The 14572-nt window shown below is 35.6% G+C and overlaps 2 protein-coding genes across 2 annotated transcripts; one reads left to right on the top strand and one right to left on the bottom strand.

Annotated features, from left to right (window-relative positions):
• Window positions 1-620: 620 nt before the first annotated feature.
• LOC111892931 (protein ACTIVITY OF BC1 COMPLEX KINASE 3, chloroplastic) lies at window positions 621-3594 on the bottom strand. The gene is made up of 6 exons (XM_023889007.3): window positions 3058-3594; window positions 2706-2933; window positions 2275-2610; window positions 1450-2192; window positions 1003-1369; window positions 621-921 (listed from the first exon to the last, which is right to left on the bottom strand). Exons 1-6 carry the CDS (start codon window positions 3406-3408, stop codon window positions 784-786), a joined length of 2163 nt encoding a protein of 720 aa, XP_023744775.1. The 5' UTR covers window positions 3409-3594; the 3' UTR covers window positions 621-783.
• A 1682-nt stretch (window positions 3595-5276) lies between these two features.
• LOC111892920 (uncharacterized) lies at window positions 5277-8756 on the top strand. The gene is made up of 3 exons (XM_023888994.3): window positions 5277-6694; window positions 7176-7862; window positions 7941-8756. Exons 1-3 carry the CDS (start codon window positions 5483-5485, stop codon window positions 8502-8504), a joined length of 2463 nt encoding a protein of 820 aa, XP_023744762.1. The 5' UTR covers window positions 5277-5482; the 3' UTR covers window positions 8505-8756.
• Window positions 8757-14572: the final 5816 nt, after the last annotated feature.

Below are 14572 nucleotides of genomic sequence, written 5' to 3'. Positions count from 1 at the left end.
GGCTAAAATTTGTTTACCAGTAACAACAATTTGAGGTTTCTTCCTTCTTTGGTCTTTAATGACTTTTCCAAAAGTGGAAAAGTCATGTAATATAACTTTGAATTGACCATTCTTCTAACAATAACCCATTAATTAACTAAAAATTGACTGTTTATATCATTTGTAATGCATATAAATTCAAACATGCACATTAGCGGTTCGGACAGGTTTTTTTTTTTTTTTTTTTTTGTCTTGGTCTTTTTCGGCCTGGTCACATGCTCTTTACGTGTGCCGATTTCTCTTAAATTTTGGGGTTTTATCGGTCCTGTTTGGTATTTTTTGGTGTTTTTGGTTTCAATTTCGAATTTTTCCGTTAACAAATATATGATTAACACCAAAATGATATATTGAAATTTACTAAAAATGATAGACTAAAGATAAAAATAAAGATAAAAAATAAAAAAGCCAAAAAGTTAAGTGATAGGTATGATTAACAATTATGTAAAAAAAAATGATATTCATATTAACTATGACTTTTGGTATTTTGAGACCGATCTTGGATCAGTCTCAGTCTCGGAATGGTTCTGTGTGAAACTACTTATTTGAGTTGAGATTTCAATAACCATGAATTGATGATGATGTAGGTTGAATGATTTGATTGGTTTTGTATTATAGTAAATATGAGGGATAACTTATTAACTTGTTTGTACAAAAGGCATAAATATCCAAATTTACAAACAATAAAAATGAAGTGTGTATTTAGTTATTTTTTTCTATTATTATACACATTGAAAGAATGTGGTGCTATAACGTCGGTGCACGAAGTGCTGGTGTTGGTGTTGGTGAACGAAGAACTTGTTGCAAAAGACGTGCAGCAAGACGCTGTGTAATCCCCCCAAATACACGCCCTCCAAGATTTCTAGCCTCTGGTTCTTGAAGAACCTGACAATATCAGACTCAGTAAGAGACATATCAATTATCAAACAAACACACATGAGTAATGAGTTGTGGTATTACTCTTACCTGTATAATCGGCTGTAGGACACTAGGATCAAAATTATCAGAAGCGCGTAAAAGCCCCCAAATCCTCAGAACTTGTTCTCTCAGCTCCAACATGCTCTCCATTTCCGCCTCACTCAGACCCGTTGTCCCAATTCCATTCCCATTCGGGAGAAAACTCCTCAAAGGCCCCGGAATGGAATTGTAGGTATCAATTACAGTTCCGATAGTAATTGCCTCAGTCACCCGAATAGCCTCTTTAATAACCAAACTCCTCAACTCCTCACCATCGGGACCCAACACCAGTTTCAAAACAGGCTGCAATGCATCTTTTGCTGCAAAATCCCTATCCATTTTCCCCTGCACTAGCAGGTTTTCAAGCCTATTCCACCTGTTTCATATTCACAACAATCAAGACTTTAAACTCGATTAATAACAAAAAACAAAAATATATTATATATATACACATACCTCAACTTTCCATCCTTGAATAGCAACTCAATAAGGGCATCTCTTAGATATGGATTTGGATCTGTGAGCAGCCTTTTTGCAAAATAAGGATACGAAGCAGCTAAAACCTTAAAATTAGGATCCGCATAAAGTGCCAAACCTTCTAGAACAGTTAGTGATCTCAATATCAATGCATAGTAAGCAGGGACATTGAATGGATACTGATAAAGAACAGCACCAAGTCCATCCACAATGGTTTTAAAATTGAGTTCACTCACTGTAGAATTCAATGCATCATCAAAAAAGTTTCTAAGTGCTGGAACAATTGGGGTGACATCAACATCAGGAGATAAAAAATCCAAAGCATAATAATCACGAGCCATGGCTTCATAATCGCGATTAACCATATGAACAACATGACCAATGATTGCAAATCTTGCTTCTTCAGGTGTCTCGCTCATCATTCCAAAATCAAGAAAAGCAAGTTTTCCTTCTGGGGTTGCTAAAAGATTACCAGGGTGGGGGTCTGCATGGAAGTAACCATATTCAAGAAGCTGCCTAAGGCTGCATTGAATACCTGTGTTGACTAAATCCAAGACTTTTAACCCTTGACCTTCGATGATTGCTTGTTCGTTTAGTTTCACACCTTCAACCCATTCCATGGTTAGAACTTTCCCACTGGTGTAATCCCAGAAGATGTCTGGAACAAGAACATCTTCTTTGTCAGCATATAGCTTCTTGAATCTTCTAGCATTTTGTCCCTCCTGCACACACCTGTCAAAATTAAGATTTGCCTGAAACAGTTTTGTGGATTCTTTAAGTAATGGAAGTTACCAGAGGACTAACCTGTACATAGTTGAGTTCTTGATAGACTCTTCGTGCGAATTCATCGATTAAAGCAACAACATCACTGGTTATTATGTCTGCGTATTTGTTTATAAGTAAACCAAGACCTCTGATGAGGTAAAAGTCTAGCCCAATGGCTTCTTCAATACCAGGCCTCTGTACTTTCACAGCAACAAGTTGCCCAGAATACTTGAGTTTAGCTTTATAAACTTGACCTAGACTGGCTGCAGCAATAGGAGATGTTGATATGGATGAGTAAATGGAATCAAGTGGGACTCCGAGCTCTTTTTCAATGCAAGCAAATGCCTCTGCATCTGGGAATGTTGGCAAAGCATCCTGCTCAATCATGAAAAAAATGGAGTCAACTGTCAAACATATATGAAAATGGTGTCGACTGGAAAGAAATGAAAGAAATGGTGGTTTTACAGAACCTGGAGTTCAGAGAGTTCTTCAAGGAATTCAGGTGGACAAAGATCTGGTCTGGTGGAGAGACCCTGACCAAGTTTAACGAAAGTAGGACCTAACCTCGTGAAAGTCTCCCTCAATTCGACAGCTCGCGATCTTCTGTTCTGTACAAGCTGACCTTGCAACTGATCTATCCAGAGTTTCAATCCAAACGAACCGAGTCCAATCAGAATCTGAAGAGTCCTCCGTAGCACCTGAAGTTGATTTACTACCACAGGAATTAGAATTTCAAATTTGAAATTATCGATGTTTATTCAAGGTAAGGTTGAAGAACAATTTCAGAATTTTGGTGAATTCAATAAATTGGGGAAAACTCACCTTGAAGGGACGAGAAGCGTAATTTAATTTAAGAAGTTCAGGACTATAGACGGAAGCGTTGGAGGCACGAGCCAAAGCTTTGGCTTCAGCTTGAATATCATCTTCTCTACTCTTGGAAGCCGGCACTATGGAAGAGACGACACCATTAATATTGTTATTGCCTCTAACCGGAGGCAAAGCGCGAGGTCTAGCTTCCTCAACCAGCGCTGCACGTAGGGGTTTGGCCCTGAATCTGGTTCTGGTCCGACATTTAGAGTGGGTAGTTTTGGTCGTCCTGGTTCTGTTCCGGTAGAAAACGGATGGGTTTCCGGGTGATGTAGTTGAAGCTGGGGAAAGGGTCACCGAACTCATTGTTGAAGATGGTTAATGGAGGTCGATCCTCCTCCTTGAAATCGCAAAGGGAGAAGAAGGTAAGGAAATCAAGTAAATAGATTATAGAAGAATGTAATGAGTGTGTGTGTCGTATAGAAACAAAATTCTTGGCTAAAAATGGAAGGGAGTTACATATGGTGTACGAGTTTACCCGTCGCTCATCTGCCTGCCTATAGCCTTTCTCACATGGAGATGTCAACAAAATGAATGACACAAACTCATAAATTCAAAACTTCTACTTCTATCAATCTTAATCTTTTAGGTTAACTAGATTGATTTATTTTATCAAATCATACAAATGATACGTCTTTCTAATTCGATGTAAGTTAATCATGATTGAGCCCGATATTCATGTTGCCCGATTCTATTCTATTATCATTAATTAAAAATTAACATTTTAGTTAATCTATCGGACTAGCCTATTTTTTGGATCTTTGTTCTGGTTGAACCACTTTAATGGATTAATTAATCTTAAAAGAATTATTTTGAAATGTATGTAATTACATGTTGTTTGAGAATGTTGCATTATCGTCTATATTTTTTATAGTCTTTTCGTGATAAAAAATAAGGTTATTTTTCCACGACGATTTGATTAGACACATATTGAGGTTTTGGATTTAAAGGTGAACATGAAACTTAATTGATCAATAAAAACAAGGAAAGTAATATATAAATTTGTAAATGGATTCATTTTCATTTTCAGTGGAAAAAATACAATTATGTTATTTGTTTATATTTTAGGATAAACAAATACCCTTTTGGTGTGATTTACGATTCGAATCAACAAGTCTTTTTAACAAAAATAATATTACCACATGTTCTAATAAGAGTTAAATAAGATGACGATTAGGATCGAATAGATGTTTAATTAAATGTAAGTAATGATATGGAATGAAGTTCAATAAAAGAGTTTAATAATCATTCAACTCTTCAATAAGATTCGAGTAAAAAAAATTGATTAGAATTATATAGGTGTTTAATAGAATGTGAGGTGTTAAAAGTAAAGTTGAATATGTAAGTTTAATAGATAATATGACAATTTATTAAACTCTATAGTGTTGAATCTCTACTCTACTAAATGAAAGTTTTTCTTTTGTCACATGTCAAACTTTCATTCAATTTGTCAAATGTCATTTTGTGAGTATTTTGAATTAATTTCTTTTTCACATGTCATTTTATACGTTTTTTCTATTTTAATAAATTTCACATAATTCTTTAATATAATAAATACAATAAACGTAGTAATAAATAATATCATTTTCATTAACGGATTTACCTTTTTATTTTAAAATTTATAAATTAAAGCTTATTAGTTTATTATTTTATTTATTTAAATATAAAATATAAAAAAAAATTAATAATTCATTATTTTTTTTTTACTTTTTTATAAATTCAAAGTTTTTAAATATTTATATCTTTATATTTAATTTTTTTAGTTAACCATGTAATAAATGTGTATTACACTTAGTAAATTATGAACTCTCTAATTATAAATGTTTCTCATTAACAATCAAAGATCGTTGCAAAACAATTTTTGATCGTACAAATAACAATATTTCTCTAGAACTTTGTAACATGTTCCATGGGTTAACCATTTCTTTGTGAACTAGTGTTCGTAAGTTCGTTACTTGCATCCACTTTAGTTTTTAATTATTAAAATATAGTAAAAATAAAACATAGTAAAAATGATAAGATGGTTTTTCACATGTGCAACAAACACAAATCATAGACTATATCAAAGACTAAATGTATCAAAGACTAAATGTGTGAATTTGGGAAAACAGAGGGGCCAAATGTGTAACTTACTCAAAAATTAAGGGAAATGTAAAATGCTCTGAAAATGTCGATAAACAAAGATCAAGAAGTGGGAATAGGGAGTCCAAAGCAGTGGTCGTTTGAGCTTTGATCAGAGAGTCGGGCAATTTGATTACACCAGAAGAATTAATCTGCAACTCAGACTGTGATACATCTGAATTCCCTTCAATTTTCTTATTGATTGAAAAACCGTCTGGGATCCGCCGGAGGGATCGCAGAGACTGGCACCGGCGTAGCCATGGATGATATGGAGGATTCTTTGTTCGAGGGTATGGTCCTTTTTGACCCTTCTTCATCATCCTCTTCTTCTCAATTGCCAGTAGATGATGATAAGAAGCAGGGTGGTGCTGTTGAACTACCCAATCATCGTGAAATTAGTCAGCAACCTCCTCAATCCCCTACTTCCGCCGCCACAACCACCGCCGGAGCTTCATTTGAGCCCCTGGATGAAAACCTCTTCTCGGATCTAACTCTCATACAACCCCAATCTCAAGAAGACGCCTATTCCTCCCTCGACCCTCCTCTTTCGCCGTCATCATCATCATCGCGCAGTACTATTGATGTTCCCACAACAACATTTGCATCGCCATCACAATTGTCAACCGCCATAGATTCCACCAGTGTTAGTGATAGTAGAGGAGTTGTCTCCCCTGCCCGATCGCTCTCATCACAGATTTCCTCCACCAGAAAGAAGAAGAGAGCTGGTCTAAGGATCGGATATGGTAGAGCAGCCCAGTCACAAGATTCCACCATTGATGCTGATGATACGCAGCCACAGATCCGTCTCCCATCTCCATCCATATCCCCATCTCCATCCCTGCCCCCCTCTCCATCACTTCCCATTGTTGCTGCTGAAAAAAATCTTGAACCAGGAGAAGAAAAGCAGCAAATCCTTCCTGATTCTGGAAGTGGTTCCGTTTCAACTGTGGCAGAAGCAACCACCTCAGCAGTTGAAGAACGGATCAAGATAAATGAAGCCATTCCCAATTCAGAGTCCGTGGACTCTACATTGAAGAATACACCACAAGAAGAGGAGATTACAGAATTGCAAAGTAGGGAGAATTCAGTGGAGTTTAGATATGACCAAATTAAGAAACAGATTGCTGACAAACTCAATGGTGCTCACCAAGCAGTAGCTTCTGTGTCAGCCAAACGCAAGGAATCCATTAGGAAGAGAAGGAAAGCAGAGGAGGAGCTGAATCTTGCATCTGCAAAGCATAAAGAAATGGAGAAGGAGCTGGAGGAAGCTGTGGAGTCTGAGGATTTTGAGACTGCAGAAAGGGTCAGTGATAGTCTTGCATCAGCTGAGAGGAACAAGGAGCTTCTTTCTGTTGCTTTGAGAGATGCTGAAGCCGACTGTGATGCCATTGATTCCAAGATGCAGGAGGCTTTGGAATTGCAAATTGTAACTGAAGAGGAATGTGCAGCTCTGCTGCAAAGCTTTGTGGTGGTAAGTTTGCTATCATTTGTCATCAAATATATGATCTATAAACCAATTTTGTTTGTTATCCCAAAACTACAATTAGTTTTGTTGCCCAATCGCTTGTATGTTTACAGTCTGCCCTTGATTTATACAATATAACTGTACATTCTTCCATTGGTGTTTTTGTTGACTTATTACATCAAAAACTCTTGTAAGTGGCTGCATGTGTGTATCATAGATACAGGTTACAAACACACAACTATCACTTTATGGTATTCTTTGTATCTTTAGGATAAGGATGGTTAAAATAAAAATCTATCTTGTTGGTGTTATTATATGTGGAGATGCAATCCTCACAACTGATAATTTCATTATCTGATCTTGGTATGATGCTCAAGAGATCCTATTGTTTCTTTGGTGTGATTTAGAAACCTAGTTTTTTTTTTTTTTTTTACTGTTTTCCTAATTCTTTCTCTTAACCCTAATATGGAATAATGGTTTATCTCAGGATGCTGATCATGAGGCAGATGCTGTCATCTCAAATGCTGAAACCAAAACTTCAGCAGAAATGGAGAAATGGATTTCATTATCCGAAGCTTTAGAGGTGAAAAGAATAGAAATAGAAATCGAATCACATGTTCTTTCAGGAGCTCGACAAGTGTTAGATGATTCCATAGAACAAGTAGTCAAGGAAGACAGAGAAGAAAGCAATCTCCTTCACAACAAAAAGAACATATTAGCAGAAGAACTGCAGGAGTTACTATCTTTAGTAAAACAAAAGGAATCAGAAATAGCAGAAAACGATTCAAAGATCGAAGTAATTGAGAAAAAGATAGCTGATGTAACCTCTAGCTTCCAGGAAGCACAATCAACCATTCATTCAAAGTCCAATGTTCTTCAATCAAATCTTTCTGAAATCGAATCAGATCATGAATCTTTATCTAGAAAAAAGAAGGAAATTGATGACTTCCTTATTCAAGAAGAAACCAAAGGTTCAAAAATCAAGGAACTTAGCCGCATTTCTGCAAATGAAGCTGAAATGTATAAAGAAGTTGTAAACCTGAGAAAAAGTCTAGTAAATTTCATCTCAAAATCACGTGAAGAGAAAGCAAGATTAGCTACAAATGAACAAAAGTTATTTGATGATGTGCAAATCTTCAAACAAGATATTTCTTCTGTAAGAGCTTCACTTCAGGTTAGTCACAAACAACCTATAGTTGCTTATGAAATAAAATGTTTATACTTCTTATTTTTTGTGTCTGTTATGTTTTAGGATCTGTCATCAACAAAATCAGGAACCCAACAGGAGATAGAATCATCAAAACAGAGGCTTGTGTTCATAGACAAAAGAATACCAGAATTAGAATCTGAAAAGAAAGTTGCTGCAACTGCAAGAAACTTCAAGGAAGCAGCAAGGATAGCAAATGAGGTAAAGACACTGAATCTTGAAAAGGAAACTTTACAGACTAAAATAGAGGAAGCTGTTTCTGAACTTAAGAAGATAGAAGATGATATCAGTGAGAGTGTGGAGAGACTAAAGGAAAAAGAAGAGAAAATTTTGAATATGGAAAAGGAATTGGAGATGGTGAGATACCAAAGGTTGCTTCTTGTTGGCAATGGTGCTAGAGGTGAAAGATTGGCAGCTATGGAGTTTGGTGATGTTAAAGAAGGTGAGATTCTGTTGAAGGAAGCTGAAGCTGCTGATTCTGAAGCTAGAAAGATTGAAGGGAATTGTAGTAAAGAGGAAAGTGTTGTTATTTCCATGGAACTTGTTTCCAGTCTTGATAGGAATCAGCTATCGGAATTGGTGGCATCTATTCAGATTGTGGAATCATGATGTGATGCAAGAATTTTTGTTTCTCATCATCCCAATTTTAGTGTTGGTATTTTTGACTTCAAATCTTTTCATTGAATTTTTGTTTGTCTGTGATTTCTATACAGTGTGTGTGTTGTATAAACCATTGAACTTCTTTCCATTTTCTATTTTTTTTTTGTCATACAATAGTGTGGAGGGAAGTCACCTTTCTTTTTGAGCTTGTAAGAACTCGAATTCAATTCTTAAATCAACTTTCAAGGCTTATTATGCATATGTTAATGATTTAATGTGCATGTATGTACTTATAGTCGAGTTTTGATGTATAATATCTACTTAAACTATATAATGAGCACATACTTATATCCAAGTATCTATCTTTCATGCTCCTTTAGATGTTGGTATTTATCTATTTTCCATATTGTAATTTCTTCCAGACTAACATACATGGATTGAAAATATTAAATCAGTAAAAGATTGGTAACTAGGCAAATTAATGCCATGGATTGGCTTGGTTAATAAGTCTAAATACAAATTAAAAACAATTTACTCCTCATCTTTATCCACATCGATATTAAAGGTAACTTGGTGGAGTTCTCATAAGCTACTTTAGTACAAATTAGTTAAGCAGATATCATATTTTTTTCAATGTTTTGTTGGATAAACATAATTTATATTAGTGCATATTATTGTATTATGTTTTATGTTGTATAGTTCATAGTTTTAGTCCAGTCCAGTAGGGTAGGGCTAAGCATGTACACTTTGTAACACTTATTTATTTGATAAACTAGTGAGACTGTATGTTATACGGGTTAGATAAAACAAATATATATATATATATATATATATATATATATATATATATATATATATATATATATATATATATATATATATATATATATATATATGTGTGTGTGTGTGTGTGTGTGCAGGTTTAAACGAAAATTTATTTAAATTTGAAGTTTAAAATTTAAAATTTAAATTTAAAAGGAAACATATTAAATACTATATGAGTTGTAATATTGTAATTTATATGTTATTTTCAATTCAGACAATTATTAATTAAGGTGTAAATATGATGTGTTAATTAAGAAAAGATTAAAAAAATGAGAAAATGACAAATGGAAAAAACATTTATTAAAAAATACCAAAAAATGACATGTGTCCAAGTTAATGAGAGAGGAACATATGGCAAAATTATTTTCATTTGTTAAGCATGATTTCAATTAAGGCGATTATTAATTGAGGTGTAAATATGATGTGTTAATTAAGAAAAAAAAAATGAGAAAATGACAAATGGAAAAAACATTTATTCAAAAATACCAAAAAATGACATGTGTCCAAGTTAATGAGAGAGAAACATGTGGCAAAATTATTTTCATTTGTTAGGGAGGATATCAAGAATCCTAATTGTGGGAAAATATTGTCCCTAAAATGGTAACAGAGCACCTTTGATCTTAACCCTAAAAACCAACTGCTCCATCCCACCGATGACTGCCCTCATCAACATCGTTGGCTTCCTTTTTCTCCGTCGATCATGTCAATTCCTCCGCCCTCTCCATTCATCTTCTTCTTTCTTCTTCAAAATGGGCGACAAAAACAACACAATTAAAACCAATCTCAAACACAACAATATCATGGACATTAAAGCCTATGTGCCTCTACTCCTTGATTTTAATTAACTCAACTATGGTGCTTGGTGGGTTCTCTTTGAAACTCACTGCAAAACCTTCGGTGTAGTGGGCCATCTCGAAGACACTTCGCCCTCTATTGGTGCTAATGATATTGAGTGGTCAAAACTCGATTCATGAGTCACCATGTGGATATATGCATGAGACACTCATCCAACCGCTTCTCACCATAGTCCTTAAAGACGACGGCTCATGATGTTTAAATGGTCTTCAAGCTTTATTCAGAACAACAAGGATGCCAATGTCATCGAACTTGACAGCAAACGCTACTCATTGATTTTAATCAACTCAACTATGATGCTTGGTGGGTTCTTTCTGAAACTCACTACAAAGCCTTTGGTGCAGCGGGCCATCTCGAAGGCACTTCAACCTCTATTGGTGCCAATGATACATGTAGGATCGAAACGAAATGTAACAAGCAATAACAAATAGTAAGAACAAGGTTTTTTACAAAGCTTAATTGAAAAGAGATTTCGATTAAGTGTTTTCTCTAAGAAAACTTTCTCACAAAGAGAAAGGTTCACAAAACGGCTATTAAGTTACAAGAAGATGAAAACCGATGCATGATTATATACCACGTATAATTCTATTCTAGAAAAATCCCTACAAATTATGGATTGGATATATACTGCAGGGAGAAGCTCCAGTCAATGGATGATACGCTGATAAATCATAATGTGAAATCGGTTTGATTCATCGATTATAAGGTCCGGCCTTACAATCTCCTCCAATCTGATGATGTCAAAACTTAATATAGTTGGAAATCATGAAGACAAACTTTACTAGCTTCAACAATAGTTTCTGGCTTGATCCACTGAAAATCAACACAAGCAAGTTCTTCTCTTCTTTTATTCGGCTCAAAGGAGATTAACCGGTGATAGTTATTAGCTTCTACTTTGTCCTTACATTCAAAGCCTCAAATGAAACAAATGTTCAATGGAAGTCTTACAAATCTCATCAGATCTTTGAAAGCAGATTATGTCATTTTCATTGACATAAAATACCCCATGTTCTGGCTCTTAAATGAACATATGTTGAACAGGATCAACTCCCACTAGTAATGAATTGTTGATATAGACAATTCCAACGGGTAACAGGAATCTGATATGCTTTGATCTTCTCCTTCAAAACCCTGAGGCACTTGAGGTTGTTGATGAGGAAGCTTCATTAGGAAAAGGAACTAGATTAAGATTCCTGACTTTATTGATCATGAGGATTAGAGCTAGCTTCAACTATTGAGCATGAATACCCTTGTGGTTTTTTATTATATTTTGAATTTTTAACCACTAATTGTATCCAAACTTTACAAGATCGAACACAAGAATTTTATTTGGGTATTCTCCTTTTGAATCTCTTCTTGCCGGATGCATTGTTAAAATCTTCCTCCCCTTTGGTTTATTACATCTAACCTTCACAATCAGATCATGAGAATTCCTTCTTGAAAGTACATCATCATACTTTGAATGAGTCAATCTTGGTGATAATTTCTTCAACTTTCCTTTTCTTTTCAACTTCAACCTTGAAACATTCAAGTGCTTTCTTGTTCTCAGTCAGACTTCCTTCAACAAATGCTACTTTTGGAACAACGCCAACATCATGCTTAAATATGGCTCTAATACGAGTCGTTGTATTATGTTCATCGACAAAGCCTTTGTTTCTTTAATAGTTAAGCCTCATTTTTAATCACTTTAGAGATCCTAGTAACTCTAGTAACCTTTTTTCGTTTAGCAACATTAGAGGAAGAAGCATCAGAAGAAGTTGTTGTTGGCTTCCTTTTCTTAGACAGGGGCTGATCATCATCAGGCCCAATGTTGACATGTTGCTCCCCTTAAGGTTAAGACTCCCCTTTAGCATTATTCATTTGGAAAAATCGTTGAGATAGGCATAGGCATTGTATAAGCATGCATGGAATCAACCAAAAAGTGAAGTTCTAGAAAGCCTTCTTCATCAGTGGGATCAGAAGGACTAGTGTGGAATTCTTCATCAGAAGATTCATTGGAGGGAGACTTGTCTTTTTTAGAATCTTGAACATTTTCTCCCATTTTTTGACATCATCAATTGGAGCAGAAGTAGACAGAGCCAAGAGAGCCTCATATGAATGCTCTCAAATGCATCATGTGCTACATACGGGGCACTATTGACCATGACATTCACATTCACTTGTCTACTACCATATGCATGATCGCTTATTCTGATGCCGAATGGGTGGGTGTCACGTCTCTTTTTGTCCGAACAATAAGTATTATGTTTTTCTTAGTGATAATCTTATATCATGATCCTCAAAGCGACATGCAATTTTCTCTCGGTCTAGTGTTGACGTCGAGTACAAAGGCATTGCCAATGTCATGGAGGGGACATGTTAGTTTCAATATATCTTTCAAGAGCTTCACTGTCCTCTATCAAAGGCCACTATTGTCTACTGCGATAATGTTAGAGAAATTTACCTATTGACCAATCCCGATCAACATCGGTTTACAAAACACAAAGAGATTGACATTCATTTTGTGTGGGATATGGTCTCCACCGGATATATTCTCTATATGTCCCTTCCGGTCTTCAGTATGTTGATATCTTCACCAAGGGACTCATATCTTGTCTATTTTCTGCTTTTCGGTCCAATTTAAGTGTTCATCCTCATACTCCCCCTCCAATTGCAAGGCCATATTAGTGTATATTATTATATTATGTTCTATGTTGTGTAGTCCATATTTTTAGTCGTCTAAATACATGTACACTTTATAATCCTTATTTATTAGATGAATATCACAAATTATGGGAAAATATTGTCTCTAAACATTCTTCTCTTTCTTTCTCTATTGTTCTTATCTTCTTAGCGGTAGATGTTCGATTATTTACCTTAGGTTTACAAATGCAACTTATTTTCTTTAAACACCTTTTTTTTGCTATAACTTTATGATTTGCAAGATTGACTAAGGTCCCGATTGATAGTTTATGTCTTGGAAAGTGCTGTCTGGGAAAGTTTTCTAACTGGGAAAGAAACCATGTTGTTTGATTGTACATCTGATTGACTGTGTTGAATGATGAAAAAAAAAAGTAATAAAAAATAAAAAATAAATTTTAAAAAAGTTATTTAAAAAAATTAATAATCCAAGAAATAAAGAAAAAGGCGGAGTTTGGTGCATAATTGTCTTTCTAGCCCATTCAGCCAGAAAGATATGATTTTGGGGCTTTCTGGGAAAGACATATCTTACCGAGAAAGACCCTTTTTTGTGCAAATCAAACAGTCTTTCCGGTCCATTCAGCCAGAAAGATCTGTTTGAACCTAGAAAGATACGTATCAAACGGGATCTAAATAAATGGGTGGCTAATCCTTCTGGTAAGTACTTTTTCAATAAAAAAAACTATCCTTCTAGTGAATGTTGGAGTTATAATATTTTCCCGTAAAACATAATTTCATTCCATCAATATATATATATATATATATATATATATATATATATATATATATATTACATGCATACCAGGGATGTAACCTAACCGACTTACAAGTTACAACAATTACAATACATGGGCTATCTAGAACTGTAACATCCCGAAATATCAAGAGTAGAGTTGAAAGGCTAAAAGAGTAAATTGGGAAAGAGCGACTCGGCGAGTCCATGGGTGGACTCGGCGAGTAGAGTCACGACTTGGTCGCGTGTTTAGTAGCCGACTCGGCGAGTCAGTAAGATGGACTCGGCGAGTAGGCGCTGAATGGAGAAACCCTAAATCCGGAGGTTGAGCCCTATATAAAGAACATTATGTTTCCTCCCCAGCCTCCTTATCATCCCTTGAGTTCCAGAAACCCTAATTTCGTGGAGAGACCCCATTGTTGAGCAAATTGGAGCTTGGAGAGGTGGTTGTTGAAGAGATCTTGAAGAGGAAGAGGCTTGGAACAAAGGGCTTTGCAAGGATTCGAGTTAATCTTCTCTTGGGCTTCCTTTTTGAGGTATCATTCCATTGTTGAGCTATTATTGTCTAGATTCTTCATTTTGGGGGTGTTAGGAATCATATCTTTTGGGGTTTTGGAGTTTAAAGGTTAGATCTGAGGTTGCTACCTCAGATCTGGAGTGGAGAAGGGTTGGAATGCCTGAAAGCCCCTGTGTTGAGTGTTAAGTGAAGCTATCATGTCCCAAACCCTAGCCCTAATGTGCAAAATGCATAGATCTCTTTGGATTCACGTAAAGTTTGCCACTTTACGTGATGGATGGGTTGTAGGAGGCTAGATCTATGTTTTGGATCAATTGCATGTCCTGGAATGCTTCTGTATGGATTCAGACCGGTGGTACTCGGCGAGTCACATGGGTGGACTCGACGAGTTTCTTGAAGATGAGTTGGGACTCGACGAGTTGGAAGAACAACTCGGCAAGTAGGTTGAAGATAGCCTTAGACTCGACG

Source organism: Lactuca sativa, chromosome 8 (genome assembly GCF_002870075.4).
Source record: "Lactuca sativa cultivar Salinas chromosome 8, Lsat_Salinas_v11, whole genome shotgun sequence".
Taxonomy (NCBI): domain Eukaryota; kingdom Viridiplantae; phylum Streptophyta; class Magnoliopsida; order Asterales; family Asteraceae; genus Lactuca; species Lactuca sativa.
This window is presented reverse-complemented; position numbering and strand designations above follow the sequence as displayed.